This window comes from Pan troglodytes, chromosome 2, assembly GCF_028858775.2.
Source record: "Pan troglodytes isolate AG18354 chromosome 2, NHGRI_mPanTro3-v2.0_pri, whole genome shotgun sequence".
NCBI classification, from domain to species: Eukaryota; Metazoa; Chordata; class Mammalia; order Primates; family Hominidae; genus Pan; species Pan troglodytes.
The window spans coordinates 14,236,614-14,252,747 of NC_086015.1; the positions used below are offsets into that span (position 1 = coordinate 14,236,614).

The window sequence follows — 16,134 nt, forward strand, 5'->3', positions numbered from 1 at the left end:
TGGTTAAGTGCTCACTTTGGCAGCACATATACCAAAATTGGAACGATACAGAGAAGATCAGCATGGCCTCTGAATGAGGATGACAAAATATGAAAAAGAAAAAGAAAAGCTCAAAAAGATCTGATTAAACATCTTCAGGAAAAATCTATAAAAAATTATTTGATAAGAAGCATTTCATTCAAATCAAGAGCATGACAAAGGTATCTCATAGAACTAACTTCGTTCGTCATGGTTCTGGAGGTGTTAGCCAATGCGGTAGGACAAGAAAAAGAATTAAGAGGTAAAGAGTATGGAAAAGTGGAGGTGAATTTTTATTATAAAATGTTCTTCTAATATATACCTATTTGCTTGTGTGTTTATGGAATATCTCTGGAAAGATACACAAGAAACTGGTTTACTGGCTGCTACTAGGGAGCAGAACTAGGTGATTGGGGCCTAGGATAAGAAGGAAACTTACTATTAGAGTATTATATCATGTGAAGGTAATCCTTAATAAAAATTACAGTGTTTTAAAACAGGTCTTCTGCTTATCTTATCCACAAATAGAGGGGAAAGAGTTATTCCATAACAGAATTATTGCTTCCCATGGCAGGGACAAGACAAAGCAGTTACTCACGGCATACTAATGATCTTTAGCTTTTCTGGGCACTCACTGTATGCAGGTTGCTGTGATAAGGGTTTTACATAGGTCATCACCTCCAGGCCGTGCCACAACCAAAGCAATTTCTTCCCTCATTTTTCAAAAGAGGAATCTCTGACACATAGAGACAAAGTGACTTGCCCAAAGGAACATAGAGGACAAATGTCAGGCCAGAGCTTACATTGGGTTCGTCTGGCTCTAGGTTTCAGAATTTTTGAGAAGAAATTAGCAGGGGCTGTCCAGGCCAGTTCTTAGAGGATGTGGGACCTACGCCAGGGCTTCAAAAATAGGTGATGAGGCCGGGCACAGTGGCTCACGCCTGTAATCCCAGTACATTGGGAAGCCGAGGTGGGTGGATCACTTGAGGTCAGGAGTTTGAGACCAGCCTGACCAATATGGTGAAACCCTGTCTCTACTAAAAATATAAGAATTAGCCAGGCGTGGTGGCACATGCCTGTAGTACCAGCTACTGAGGAGGCTGAGACAGGAGAATCACTTGAACCCGGGAGGCAGAGGTTGCGGTGAGCCGAGATTGCGCCACTGCACTCCAGCCTGGGCGACAAAGTGAGACTCCGTCTCAAAAAAAAAAAAAAAACAAACAAAACGGTGATGATTTAGCCTGGGAGAGTCAGTCTTAGAACAACAGTGGGAGCAAATGAGAGGCTTTAGCCCATCCCACAATCCCCATCAGCCCTGGTGAAGTTTCCCTTAATACAGATAAAATCAGCCTAAGGCCCAGGTGCTTGGCTTGCAAACACAAGCTCCCTAGCTCCTCTCCCATCCAGCTTCTTTTAGAGAGAAATTCCAGAGCAGCCTCTGTAATGGACATGATAAAAATAACTGCTGATTGAGCACCTACTGTGTGGCAGGTGCTATGCTAGGGGCATACCATATACTCCCTTGAATCCTTACAGCAACCCTAAAATATAGGGATTAACATTTCCATTTTATACCCAAGGAAACTGAGGCTCAGAGATGTTAAGTGTCTTTTTCCAAAATTATACAGCTAGTGCATGTCTGAACTGGGAGTTACACCTAGATCTGTCTGATGTCAAAACCCATAGTACAGGGTCAGGCACATGGCTCATGCCTGTAATTCCAGCACTTTGGGAGAGCGAGGTGGACGGATCGCTTGAGCCCAGGAGTTTGAGACCAGCCTGGCCAACATGGCAAAACCCTGTCTCCACGAAAAATACAAAAATTAGTTGGGAGTGGTGGCACGTGCCTGTGATCCCAGCTATTCGGGAGTCTGAGGCGGGAGAGTCACTTCAGCCTGGGATTTTAAGGCTACAGTGAGCTATGATGCTGCACTCCAGTCTGGGTGACAGAGCAAGACCTGTCTCAAAACCAGCAAACACAAAACAATGAAAAAACTCACAGTATCATGCTGAGCCCTGTGACAGAGGACATGAAGGGTGGGAGGAGGGTCAGGAGCCTGGGACCCTGCCATCAGGACTTCGTTTTTTTGTTTTTTGTTTTTTTTTTTTGAGATGGAGTCTCGCTCTGTCACCCAGGCTGCAGTGCAGTGGTGCAATCTCGGCTTACTGCAAGCTCTGCCTCCTGGGTTCACGCCATTCTCCTGCCTCAGCCTCCCAAATAGCTGGGACTACAGGCAGCCGCCACCAGGACCGGCTAATTTTTTGTATTTTTAGTAGAGATGGGGTTTCACCGTGTTAGCCAGGATGGTCTCGATCTCCTGAACTCGTGATCTGCCCTCCTGGGCCTCCCAGTGTGCTGGGATTACAGGTGTGAGCCACCGCGCCTGGCTGCCATCAGGACTTTAAAAAGGTACATTGTGACTATTTGTCCTCCTGCTTTTCTTTCTCTTAGGGTGGCTCGGACCCCCTCCCCTGGCCCCAGCGTGTCAGCATCTGCTCAGGGCTGCTCTGTGCCGTCGAGTACCTGCATGGTCTGGAGATCATCCACAGCAACGTCAAGAGGTGAGAGAGGTGGGCTGGACCCTGCTGGGGCCTGGGCTGCAAGGGTGGAACTGGTGCCTATTCCTGGCTCACCTCCCGCTCCGCCACTCACCCCTGTCCTCTTTGTTTTTCTCTTCTTACCTCCTCTCCTCTGCCCTCCCCTGGATGTCTTTTTCTCTGTTATGCCCTCAAAAATGAGTGTTTCCGGGCTGTGCTCCGAGTCCAATTGCTCTCAGCATGAATTGCCTACCTGTCACATTTGTCTTTCTGAGCTGCTGTTTTCCCAACAAGCCCTCCACACCTTGCTGCGTCTCACTGTCCACTCCGCAGCTGGCCTGGACCTCATCCTCGAACTTTGGGCCATGTCTGCCAACCCCCTGGGATTTTGAGCTCCTGGTTCAGTGTCTTTTCTGAGACCTGTCCCCTTCTTGTGTAGCTGTTGGTGTTAGCATCTTGTCTGGAAGGCTCCTGCAGGTTAGGCGTGCACCCCTGCATCTCAGTGCCATGCACATGAGAGGGAGAGGTCCCCATCTGGGGACGGTTAGGATAGGGAGGGATTCCGAAGATACCAGAATATCTGGCAGAACTGGCTCCAGAGACACAGAACTCGTATTTCCCCAAAGTTCTCTTTCCATTTGACTTGTGGAAGTCCTTTCCTCTTTTCTCTCCCCCAATTTTTTTTTGTTTTTTGAGACGGAGTTTCACTCTTGTCACCCAGGCTGAAGTGCAGTGGTGCGATCTCAGCTCACTGCAACCTCCACCTCCCTGGTTCAAGCGATTCTCCTGCCTTAGCCTCCTGAGTAGCTGGGATTACAGGTGCTCGCCACCACACCCAGCTAATTTTTGTATTTTTAGTAGATAGGCTTTCACCATGTTGGCCAGGCTAGTGTCGAACTCCTGACCTCAGGTGATCCACCTGCCTTGGTCTCCTATAGTGCTGGGATTACAGGTGAGAGCCACCACCCCGGCTCTCTCCCCTAATTTTTATTTGATTGCATCAATAATTCTAATAGCAGGCAAGGAAATGAAAGGGTGAGAGAGGTCACCACTAACCTACCCCATGACTCATCAGCTGGCCTCTAGGTTTTGTTTCTTTTTTCACTTCCTGCCTATACAAATCCTTAGTCCTGAGGTAGCACCTGGGTACCAATTCACATCCTGTTTTTTACCCCGTCATTTAAACATAGTAAACATTTCGCTACATTGTATACCGTCATGTTTTTTAGTGTCTTAGTCTTCCCGTGAAGGAATTTGCCCATAATTTACTTAACCACTCCTGGCACACACACCCGCGCATTTGCGGGTGTGCACACACACACGCTAAAAAAGTTTTTTTTTTGGCCGGGCGTGGTGGCTCACGCCTGTAATCCCAGCACTTTGGGTGGCCAAGGCGGGCAGATCACGAGGTCAAGAGATCGAGACCATCCTGGCTAACACGGTGAAACCTCGTCTCTACTAAAAATACCAAAAAAAAAAAAATTTTTTTTTTTTTTTTTTTTTTTGAGATGGAGTCTCGCTCTGTGGCCCAGGCTGGAGTGCAGTGGCACAATCTCTGTTCACTGCAAGCTCCGCCTCCCAGGTTCACGCCATTCTCCTGCCTCAGCCTCCAGAGTAGCTGGGACTACAGGTGCCTGCCACCACGCCCGGCTTTTTGTATTTTTAGTAGAGATAGGGTTTCACTGTGTTAGCCATGATGGTCTCGATCTCCTGACCTCGTGATCCGCCCACCTTGGCCTCCCAAAGTGCTGGGATTACAGGTGTGAGCCACCGCGCCTGGCCAAAAAAAATTTTTTTTTGAGACAGGGCCTTGCTCTTTTGCCCAGGCTGGAGTACAGTGGCACAATCTCAGCTCACCGCAGCTTCCCATCTTAGCCTCCCAAGTAGCTGGGACCACAGGCACGCACCACCATGCCGTGCTGAATTGGTTTGTTTTAGTAGAGATGAAGTCTTGCCATGCTGCCCACGCTGGTCTCAAACTCCTGGGCTCAGGCGATCCTCCTGTCTCGGCCTCACAAAGTGTTGGGATTACAGGCATGAGTCACTGCACCTGGCCTGCACTATATATCTGTGCACATGTGGCTTAGCTTTTTCCCATTTTGGAGTATGTTCTCAGTGTTTGCTCTTGGGGGTTAGATGACTAGATCAAATGATTTTTTTTGAGACAGTGTACCACTCTGTTGCCCAGGCTGGAGTGCACCTCTGCTTCCGGGTTCAAGCAATTCTCCTGCCTCAGCCTCCTGAGTAGCTGGGACTACAGGCGCACACCACCACGGCTGGTTAATTTTTGTATTTTTAGTAGAGATGGAGTTTCGGCATGCTGGCCAGGCTGGTCTTGAACTCCTGACCTCAGGTGATCTGCCCATCTCGGCCTCCCAAAGTGCTGGGATTACAGGCGTGAGCCACTGTGCCCGGCCAAGAGGGAATTTTTTTTTTTCTTTCTTTTTTTACACGATCTGGGCAGGTTTAGTCACAAAGGATGCTGGCCACTTAGACCTGAGTCAGCCAGGCCAGAGCTGAGGGTTGGAACAGTTGTGGAAGAGACTGAGTCTGCACAGCCTATAGGCTTGGCAAGCTGAGGCTGATCAGGGTTGGCATCTGTGGGGATCAGGGAGGCTGCACTTCTTTGGCCACATTCCTGGGGCAGCAAGACTAAGTCTGAACTCCATCTCCATTTGCTGGAGGGAGTGTGCTCCTGATGCCCTCTCTTCCCCAGTCAGGGCTGGCTCAGAAGCTCCATGCTGAGGGTCTTTAGAGACCTCAACTTGCAGGAGCTGAGGTTGCTATATTGTCTCCCCAAAGGGTCTCCATGGCAACTTGTTGTTATCCAGCTCAAAATGAGAAGGTTCTCTCTCCTTTCATTTCCACAGCTCTAATGTCTTGCTGGACCAAAATCTCACCCCCAAACTTGCTCACCCAATGGCTCATCTGTGTCCTGTCAACAAAAGGTCAAAATACACCATGATGAAGACTCACCTGCTCCGGACATCAGCCGCGTATCTGCCAGAGGATTTCATCCGGGTGGGGCAGCTGACAAAGCGAGTGGACATCTTCAGCTGTGGAATAGTAAGAGTGTCCTGCTCTGTGCAGAGTGGGGCCCACCTTGATTTGTCCTTCCCACGGCTCCTTTGTAATCACAGGATACGGTAGAGGTACACAGACAGGTTCCATCAAAGTACAACAGGGGCTGACAAACCGTGGCCCACAGGCCACTTTGGCCTGTGGCCTATTTTGTATGGTCTGTGAGCTAAGGGTAGTTTTACATTTATAAAGGATTATATTTTTAAACACAAAGAATATGTGATAGAGACTGAACATGCTCCCCAAAAGCTCACATATTTACTGTGTGGCCTGTTACAGAAGAAATTTGCCAGCCCTTGAAGGAAAACCACTCATGAGTGTCCAGGGTCTAGTAGGCTCCAGATATCCTCTCCTGACTTCCGTAATTCCCATCCAGCCATCCACTTGTCCATCCAGTTGTCTATTTGTCCTTATTTGTTCATTGCTGTCCGATCATCCATCTACCCTTTAGCTGCCCATCCATTCAGCGACCATTGACCCACCCAGCATCCCACCCTACCACTACCACCATCCTTGTCTGCCATTACGTCATGCCAGGCACTAGGAATATGAATGTAACAAAAACACAGTCCCTCCCCTCAGGAGCTCATGGTCTGCATGTAGCAGTCTCCAAAGTATATTTCTGTAGAACTCAAGTTCCTTCGGACCTCTAGGATTGATGTGTTAAAAGGGTTTGTGCCCTGACAGTCTTGGAAATATTGCATTAGGCAAAGTCAAGCAGGTTTCTTTACCACAAGATTAATTCAAGCTGGTTGGATGGTAGTGAGCCTTTAATCTGGTACTTGTGAATTCACCAGAGAGGGGTATGCAGTGTTTCCCGAGCTCATTTGACTATGGAACCTTGTGTTCTCAGAATATCTGTCCTTGTCAGTGTTCCATGGAACCCAGTCTGGGAAATGCTGGCTGAGAAGAGTAATAGTCAGGTTGGCTTCAGCCAAGTGCATACAGCTGCCCCTTGGGCCTCACCCTCTTTTCTTCTCTAGCCTTGAACTCTGTACTTCCTCTCTCTGACCACAGTCTCCTGTCTGTCTACCTCTGCCACCAGAACCGTGGCCCTGAGTCACCTCTGCCCTCAGCCAGAACCCCAGATTCTGCACCTCTGTGTCTCCCAGCTGGTTCCTCTGCCTCCCTCGGCCCCACTGCAAGTTGTTCAGTGAAGCTCAGCAGGGCTAGTCCAGGCTTTTGCTCCTTTAACAACCAGGGGGATGGGCAGGGAGTGGTGGCACATGCCTAAAATCTCAGTACTTTGGGAGGCCAATGTGGGCAGATCACCTGAGGTCAGGAGTTCATGACCAACCTGGCCAACATGGTGAAACCCCGGCTCTACTAAAAATACAAAAATTAGCTGAGTGTGGTGGCATGTGCCTGTAATCGCAGCTACCTGGGAGGCTGAGTCAGGAGAATCACTTGAACCTGGGAGGCAGAGGTTGCAGTAAGCCGAGATCGCGCCATTGCACTCCAGCCTGGGCGACAGAGCAAGATTCTGTCTCAAAAAAAAAAAAAAAAAAAAAAAAAAAAAAAAAAAGAACCAGGGGGATAGAACCCCTAGGCCCAGCTCAGTTACTTTCAGCTGTGTGACTTACACCTAGCACTTCTGTCTCTGGGCCTCAGTTATGCCTTCTGTAAGATAGGGCTAACGATACACATGGAGATGAATGGAATAATGTATATAAGCAGGTGAGCATGGTACCCTGCACCCTGCACCTACCAAGAATATTATGATGACTGTGGTTATTGTTATTCCCACCTTTACACCCTCCTTCTGATATCTGTTTACTCTTGACCTTCTAACTGGTGTGTTAGCCTCACAGATGACTTCCTCATCCATCCATTCACCCTCCCACCTATCCATCTATTCATCCACCCATCCACCCATGCACCCACCCTCCCACCCACATACCCATCCATCCAGCCATCCACCCACCCACCCATCCATCCACGTACCCACCTGTCCACCCATGTACCCACCCTCCCACCAACCCACCCACCCACCCATTTATCCACCTACCCACCCATCCATCCATCCATCCATCCATCCATCCATCCATCCATCTACCACCCATCCATCCATTCATTCATTGAATGCCTCCTGGCTCCTGCCACCCTTTTGCTCAGCCCTGCCTCTGGTTGACTGATACGCTTTTGAACTTTGATTCCTCCTGTGGGGATCACAGTGCATTGCTCAGTGTTTTTTGGTGAGTGCTCAGTGACCTCTATAAAGGACTTGGCTCAGAGCCTGCTCTGTGAAAGGGGCACAGGAAATCTTTATTTATTCATTTCCCCTTGTTCCGTCCCTTCCTGGCAGGGACCTGTCAGGAGTCCCTTTTCAATTGGCTCCTGTCCCACTTGCAGCAGTGATGCCCTCTGCTGCCCTTTTCTGGTCACTGCCAGTGTGTTATTAATCCTGGGTGGTTTAAAACCTTTATCCTTTCCTTCCTCCAGGCTTGGAGGGATTCTTGGCTATAAATGTGACCCTATTCTGACTTGCTTTGAGAGATGCTGTGGGAGAGAGGTTCCACACTAAGTGTGGGGTCTTCACGCCTTTAATATTCACAACTGCTAGTCCCCATTTAACAGATGAGGACACTGAGGCTCAGGTTTTAGTTACTTGCCTAAAGATTACCTGAGCATATAAGGAACAGAGTCAGAATTTGAACTCAGGCCTGACTGTAGGGCCCTTAGCCATCATAGCATTGTCTCTACTGAGAAACCCTGTTCAAAGCAGTTTCCTGTTTATGAAGACATATATCATGGTTTGCCAATTTTGTGGTGACTTACACGTATACAGGGTTGTGCTCCTTCTGCGAGTGGATGCACTAATGAATAAATAATGTTAGTAAAGGCCTGTGAGTGAAACATGCTATGGATGCTGCAAGATTTGTCTAGAATAGATACCTGCCTGCATGCAGAGTCTTTCCTTCCCTGAGATTCACAGAGCAATGCCTGCTTGCCATAGCTGAAGGATTTTTGTTTTTTTTTTTTTTTTTGAGACGGAGTCTTGCTCTGTCGCCCAGGCTGGAGTGCAGTGGTGCGATCTCAGCTCACTGCAAGAGCCACCTCCCAGGTTCATGCCATTCTCCTGCCTCAGCGTCCCAAGCACCTGGGACTACAGGCACCTGCCACCGCGCCTGGCTCATTTTTTTGTATCTTTAGTAGAGACGGGGTTTCGCTGTGTTAGCCAGGATGGTCTCAATCTCCTGACCACGTGATCCGCCCGCCTCAGCCTCCCAAAGTGCTGGGATTACAGGCATGATCCACCGCACCCAGCCAGCTGAAGGATTTTTAAATGAAACAATCTTTAAAAAATAGTGTATATATATGTGTGTGTGTATCTATATTTATCTATACCTATATATATCTTATGGTAATACATATAAACACACACACACATGAATTTTTGAAAACCGTCTTCTCTGCCTGGCTATCAATTAATTACAACCTTCCACTGGCAGCTTGGTGGCATCTTTAATTGGAGGAGGTGTTTAGTGATATTCCCACGTTCCAGATTTTGGGCAGGTGTGTCTGCTGGCAATGGCAGAGCTGCGCCTGGAGCTCAGAACTGAGAAGAGAAGACAGAATCTGCTGCCTGGCTGTGTGCACGAGTGTCTGAACCATGCTAACTCACGTTCTGTTCTCTCCAGGTGTTGGCCGAGGTCCTCACGGGCATCCCTGCAATGGATAACAACCGAAGCCCGGTTTACCTGGTAAGGGAAATTGTCACATCTGGCTGGGAGGTATATTTGGGCCTCACAGCTCTGTAGAGAGGGCAACGACCTCAATTCTAGCTAGTTTTACACATGCAAATGAGGCCTGGTACAAGGTTGCATTTGCATCCCCACAAAGCAGCTTTAACCTCCCATCCCCACCTGCCAGCCAACCATTGCTTTTTCATGATAATAGCATCTGGGGCTTGGTGCGGTGGCTCATGCCTGTGATCACAGCCTTTGGGAGGCCGATGTGGGTGGATCATTTGAGATCGGGAGTTCAAGACCAGCCTGGCCAACATGGTGAAACCCTATCTCTATTAAAAAAAAAAAAAAAGAAAAAACTTACAAAAAACCCCCAACATTATCCAGGTGTGGTCGCATGTGCCTGTAATCCCAGCTACTCGGGAGGCTGAGGCAGGAGAATCACTTGAACCTGGGAGGCAGAGGTTGCAGTGAACCAAGATTATGCCACTGCACTCCAGCCTGGGTGACAGAGCGAGACTCCATCTCAAAAAAAAAAAAAAAAAGATTTTGGAATGTTTATAGAAAGCACTTGTATAAAAGAGAAAGCACTTCTCTGTATATCAGGCAATTCATTAGGGATTTTCCTCAAATTGATAAAAGTTAATTTCAGCCCTTTTAAACAAGTTTCTATAATAAAAACAATTTCCATTTTGTAGGCCAAAGATCTGATATACACAGTCATTTAAAAAATATAACAACCTGGCTGGGTGTGGTGGCTCACACCTCTAATCCCAGCACTTTGGAGGAGGCCAAGGCGGGCGGATCACTTGAGGCTGGGAGTTCAAGACCAGCCTAGGCAACATGGCGAAACCCTGTCTCTACTAAAAATACAAAAATTAGCCAAGCGTAGTGGCACACACCTGTAATCCCAGCTACTTGGGAGGCTGAGGCAGGAGAATCGCTTGAACCCAGGAGACAGAGGTTGCGGTGAGCCAAGATTGCGCCACTGCACTCCAGCCTGGGTGACAGAGTGAGACACTCTCTCAAAAAAGAATAAAAATATAACAACCTAGCCTGACTTTGTGTTAAATACTTTCCATACATTATCTACCTAAATAATCTCAATTTTTCCATGATAGAGTCATTATATTCATCTGCAGATGAGGAAAGCTGGCTCTGAGTTTGGCCTAGGATCTCAGTTGGAATTACCAAGTGTCAGAGCTGGAATTCTGAGTCAGATCTCCCTGAGCCGACATCATGAGTTTTTTTTTTTTTGAGACGGAGTCTCGCTCTGTCGCCCAGGCTGCAGTGCAGTGGTGCAATCTCGGCTCACTACAAGCTCCACCTCCCGGGTTCATGCCATTCTTCTGCCTCAGCCTCCCGAGCAGCTGGGACTACAGGCGCCCACCACCACACCCGGCTAATTTTTTTGTATTTTTAGTAGAGATGAGGTTTCACTGTGTTAGCCAGGATGGTCTCAATCTCCTGACCTCGTGATCCGCCCGCCTCGGCCTCCCAAAGTGCTGGGATTACAGGATCTTGAGTTCTTAACCACAGCAGTCTCCTGCTTGTTTCTTGTGACAGTCCAACCATACGAATTCAGTATTATCATTCCCATTTACAGCTGAGAAAACTGAGGGCAAGCTGAAGTGACTTGTCTCACGCCCCTCAGTGAGACCAGTGGTGGAAGTGGGGTTTAAATTGAACCCATGGCTTTTGCAGAGTTTCAAATCTCATCCAAACTCTAGTCTTCCTCATCAGTTTGAGAGGGGGCACCTTTTCCTACTGGGTATTGAGGCCATTGGAACAGATTATTATTTTATTTATTTATTTATTTCTGGTGACTGGGCCCCAGAAGCATCCCCTGGGCTCTGGGGTAGGGAGGCTGAAGGCCTCCCTACTCCATGCAGAAAGTCACGACATGTTCCTTTGATGAACTCTGTGAGTTCCACCCCTTTTGGGCAGTCAATCCCATATGCTGCAGAGAGGTCTGTCTGGGCAGCTCAGATGTGGTTTGGGGCTGTTTGGGGGCAGTTTCTCATCTCCTGACTATTTTCTTGAGATGGATTTCCTAGCAGTCCTCTGGGGCTCCCCGGACAAGTGTCACAGTGGAAGGAGGCTTTTGAGGCACTGACAGGAAGTTGTCTAGAATTATTTTTTTGCTAATGATTTCTAAAAATGTGGAAAATAACAATTTTTTAAAATGTAGTTTCTTTCTCTTATTCTAGACTCTCGTATGGTCTCTTATCATGTTCTGTTGTGGTAGGTGCAATCCAATGGTTAATCAAGATTTGAGTCAGGGAGGAAAGCTTGCTGACTTCCTGTGGCCCAGGTTAGGAGGAAGCAGGCCTCCTCCAGGCTTGGGAAAGTGTTAGTTGCCACAGTGTTTCCTGAGGGCATTTGGTGGTTTCCACCTAAATTGAAAATATGAGTACCCTCTGACACGGCAATTCCATTTGTGCCTAAACATGCACACATGTGAGGAGAGACAGATGAACAAGGATATTTGTAGTGGCATTTTTTTTTTTTTTCGAGACAGAGTCTCGCTCTGTTGCCCAGGCTGGAGTGCAGTGGGCATGATCTTGGCTCACTGCAACCTCCACCCCCCGGGTTCAAGAGATTCTCCTGCCTCAGCCTCCTGAGTAGCTGGGACTACAGGTGTGCATCACCATACCCGGCTAATTTTTGTATTTTTTTCAGTAGTGACAGGGTTTTGCCATGTTGGCCAGGCTGGTCTTGAACTCCTGACATCACTCAGGTGATCTGCCCACCTTGACCTCCCAAAGTGTTGGGATTACAGAAGTGAGCCACTGCGCCTGGCCAAATTTAATTTAATTTGATTTAGAGATAGGGAGGGGTCTTGCCCTGTCACCCAGGCCGGAGTGCAGTGGCATGATTGTAGCTCACTGCAGCCTCGAATGCCTGGGCTCAAGCGATCTTCCCATCTTGGCCTCCCAAAGTGTGAGGATTACAGGTGTGAGCCATGGCGCCCAGCCTGTATGAGTTTTGACAAATGTATACAGTCACGTAACCACCACCACAATCAAGATACGGAATATTTTTGTCACCCCAGAAAATTCCCTCCACTTAACAGGTCCTGGCAATTACTCATCTAATTTCTGTCCACATAGGTCTATCTTCTTTAGAGGGTCATATCAATGGGCCCATGGCGGATGCACCCATTTGTTTCTGTCCCCCTTCATGTAGCATGGTGTTTAGATTCATCCATGTTGTTGACGTGTCAGTAATTCATTCCTTTTCATTGCTGAAGAGTATTCCATTGTATGGATAGATGACTGTATATCCATTTACCAGTTGCTGGACATTTGGGTTATTTCCAGGTTTTGGCAATTCTGAATAAAGCCAACACAAACATTCTTATTTTAAAAAAATGAAAAAGAGGCTGGGCGCAGTGGCTTACAGCTGTAATCGCGGCACTTTGGGAGGCTGAGGTGGGTGGATCACTTGAGTTCAGGAGTTCAAGACCAGCCTGGGCAACATGGTGAAACCCCATCTCTACTAAAAACACAAAATTAGCCCTGTGTGGTGGCAAGTGCCTGTAATCCCAGCTACTCAGGAGGCTGAAGCAGGAGAATCACTTGAACCTGGGAGGCAGAGTACAGTGAGTCGAGATTGCGCCACAGCACTCCAGCCTGGGCAACAGAGTGAGACTCTGTCTCAAAAAAATAAAAAAGTAAATTGAAAAAGACATGTACGTTCTGACAGGGACATATCTCCAAGTGAAAAAAGCAAATTCAGAATAGTATATAGTATGATCACATTTTTGCTAAAAATAGATGGATGAATGAATGAAAACATTGTATCACATATTTTCTTCTCTATAAATTGAGGATAATAGTAGTACCCCCCCCACCGACAAGGTATGTTTGTTTGTTATCATTTTTGGAGATAGGGTCTCCTATCTCCTATCTTCTTTGTCACGAAGGCTGGAGGAGTGCAGTGGCATGATCATAGCTCACTGTCACCTCGAACTCCTGGGCTCAAGGGATCCTCCCACCTTAGCCTCCCGGGTAGCTGAGATTATAGGCATGAGCCACTGTGCCTGGCATCTGACAGGGTTATTGAAGGTTAAATAATATGTGAGATGCCTAAAATAGTAACTAGAACATAATAAACAATATATGTTAACTATTAGTATTATCATTATTATTTGAGATAAGGTCTCTGCCACCCTGGCTAGTATGTAGTGGTGCAATCATGGCTCACTGTAACCTTGAACCCCTGGCCTCAAGTGATCCCCTGCTTTAGCCTCCCAAGTAATTGGGACCACAGGCACGTGCCACCACTCCTAGCTAATTTTTATTTTTATTTTATTTATTTATTTTTATTTTGAGACAGAGTCTTGCTCTGTCGCCCAGGCTGGAGTACAGTGGTGCAATCTCCGCTCACTGCAGCCTCTGCCTCCTGGCTTCAATTGATTCTCCTGCCTCAGTCTCCCGAGTAGCTGGGATTACAGGCATGGACCAACATGCCCAGCTAATTTTTGTATTTTTAATAGAGACAGGGTTTCACCATGTTGGCCAGGCTGGTCTTGAACTCCTGACCTCAAGTGATCCACCTGCCTCGGCCTCCCAAGTACCTGGGACCACAGGCATGTGCCCTCACGCCCAGCTAATTTTTAATTTGTTATTTGTAGAGATGGGGTCTTGTTATGTTGCCCAGGCTGATATTGCTATTATTTCAACAGCTTTTAGGATACTGTTATAATTATTATATAAGTAAATATATAACCAAAATAATTATAGCTGTATAGCAGAAAATAATATAATCCAAACTATTAGCAGGAGTTACCTTTGGAGAGTAGAAATGAAAGGAAAGGTAAACTTTTGTCCCCAATTAACCACTTATGTTTAATTTTAATTTTTTTTTGAAATGGAGTCTCCCTCTGTGGCCCAGGCTGGAGTACAGTGGTGTGCTTTTGGCTTACCACAACCTCTGTCTCCCAGGTTCAAGCAATTCTCCTGCCTCAGCTTCCCATGTAGCTGGGATCACAGGTGTGTGCCACCATAGCCCAGATAATTTTTGTATTTTTAATAGAGATGGGGTTTTGCCATGTTGCCCAGGCTGGTCTCGAACTCCTGAGCCCAAGTGATCCTCCTGCCTTGGCCTCCCAAAGTGTTGGGATTACAGGTGTGAGCCACCGTGCCCAGCCAAAAGTTGCTTTTTAAGGGTGGTTGTTTGAAACTAGACCCCAAAAATGTCCATATATTACTTTGGTTATGTTTGTTTTTTTCATTTTTTAAAAAAATTTTTATATGGAGATGGGAAGTGACTTTGTTGCCCAGGCGAGTTTTGAGCTCCTGGGCTTAAGCATTCGCCTGCCTCAGGCTCCCAAAGTGCTGACATTACAGGTGTGAACCACCACGCCCGGGCATGGTTGTGTTTCTTAAGACTCTTATTCTTGGCCGGGCACGGTGGCTTAAGCCTGTAATCCCAGCACTTTGGGAGGCTGAGGCAGGCGGATCACGAGGTCAGGAGATCGAGACCATCCTGGCTAACATGGTGAAACCCCGTCTCTACTAAAAATACAAAAAAATTAGCCGGGCATGGTGGCGGGCGCCTGTAGTCCCAGCTACTCGGGAGGCTGAGGCAGGAGAATGGCATGAACCCGGGAGGCGGAGCTTGCAGTGAGCCAAGATCGTGCCACTGCACTGCAGCCTGGGCGACAGAGCGAGACTCTGTCTCAACAACAACCAAAAAAAGACTCTTATTCTCTCACAACCTCTCCCGCAATGCCCTTTTTCATTTTGGATGTCGCTGGATTTTTGCATAGACTAGGTCATTTGCCCTGTGTAGACAGACTGTCTCACATTCTGGGTTTTGCTGATTACATCCTGTGGTCTCCTTCCCTTGTTTCTCTATTCCTCATATTTCCTATATTTGGCAGTTAGCACTTGTGACTTGTTTAGAGTCATGGTCATTGCCTTTGTCAAGAACACTTCCTGGAGGTGCTGTGAGCCTCCCACTGCTTCACTACACGGGGCGTAGCCTGTGGTCCTACTTTTAGTGCTAAGACCGATCAGTGTGTTAAGGTTTTAGTGCTAAGATTGATCAGTGGTTTCAGGTGGAGCTGCCGACTCCTCCATGGTGAAGTTCCCTCGACATCCTTTCATCGCGTGTTCTCAGTCCCCCAACCCCTGTTTAAACACTAGGTGTCTTCTGTAGTTTTTTTGATTATTGTCCTAGTCTTTGCATCAATATACATAGCAATGATGGCAGGTTTCCATTTGGGGCAAATTGTGAGACCCTGCCTCTAGAAAAGAAGAAAATAATACACTTCTACTGTTCTTGATTATCAGCTTTAAACACTAGTACACTTTTAAAAAAAATAAACATTTAGGCTGGGTGCAGTGGCTCACACCTATAATCTGAGCACTTTGAGATGCCAAGACAGGAGAATTAGTTGAGCCCAGGAGTTCAAGACCAGCCTGGGCAACATAATGAGTCTCCATCTCTACAAAAAATTTAAAAATTAGCCAAGTACAGTAGCATGTGCCTATAGTCCCAGCTACTTGGGAGGCTGAGGTGGGAGGATCAATTGAATCGAGGAGGTTGAGACTGTAGTGAGCTATGATTATATCACTGTGCCCGGCCTATTTTTATTTTTATTTCTTATTTATTTTTTGAGACGGAGTCTCACTCTGTCGCCCAGGCTGGAATGCAGTGGCGCAATCTTGGCTCACTGAAGCCTCTCCCTCCCCGGTTCAAGCAATTCTCCTACCTCAGCCTCCCGAGTACCTGGGACTGTAGGCACGCACCGCCATGCCTGGCTAATTTTTTGTATTTTTTAGTAGCGACGAGGTTT

General features: G+C 47.3%; 1 protein-coding gene and 1 non-coding gene across 3 annotated transcripts in view; both read left to right on the forward strand.

Annotated features, from left to right (window-relative positions):
* Positions 1-16,134, forward strand: part of IRAK2 (interleukin 1 receptor associated kinase 2) — a 78,870-nt gene that overhangs the window by 52,145 nt on the left and 10,591 nt on the right. For both annotated transcript variants that reach the window (XR_010155112.1, XM_016940449.4), the window contains exons 8-10: positions 2,471-2,580; positions 5,427-5,622; positions 9,279-9,341. Coding sequence is in view for 1 of the 2 variants with exons in the window: in XM_016940449.4 (XP_016795938.1) it covers positions 2,471-2,580; positions 5,427-5,622; positions 9,279-9,341 (369 nt within the window). In the remaining variant the exon portion in view is untranslated. The remainder of the gene's footprint in view (positions 1-2,470; positions 2,581-5,426; positions 5,623-9,278; positions 9,342-16,134) is intronic.
* LOC112208747 (U6 spliceosomal RNA) lies at positions 8-115 on the forward strand. The gene has a single exon (XR_002943322.1). It is a non-coding gene; the product is annotated as a U6 spliceosomal RNA (small nuclear RNA).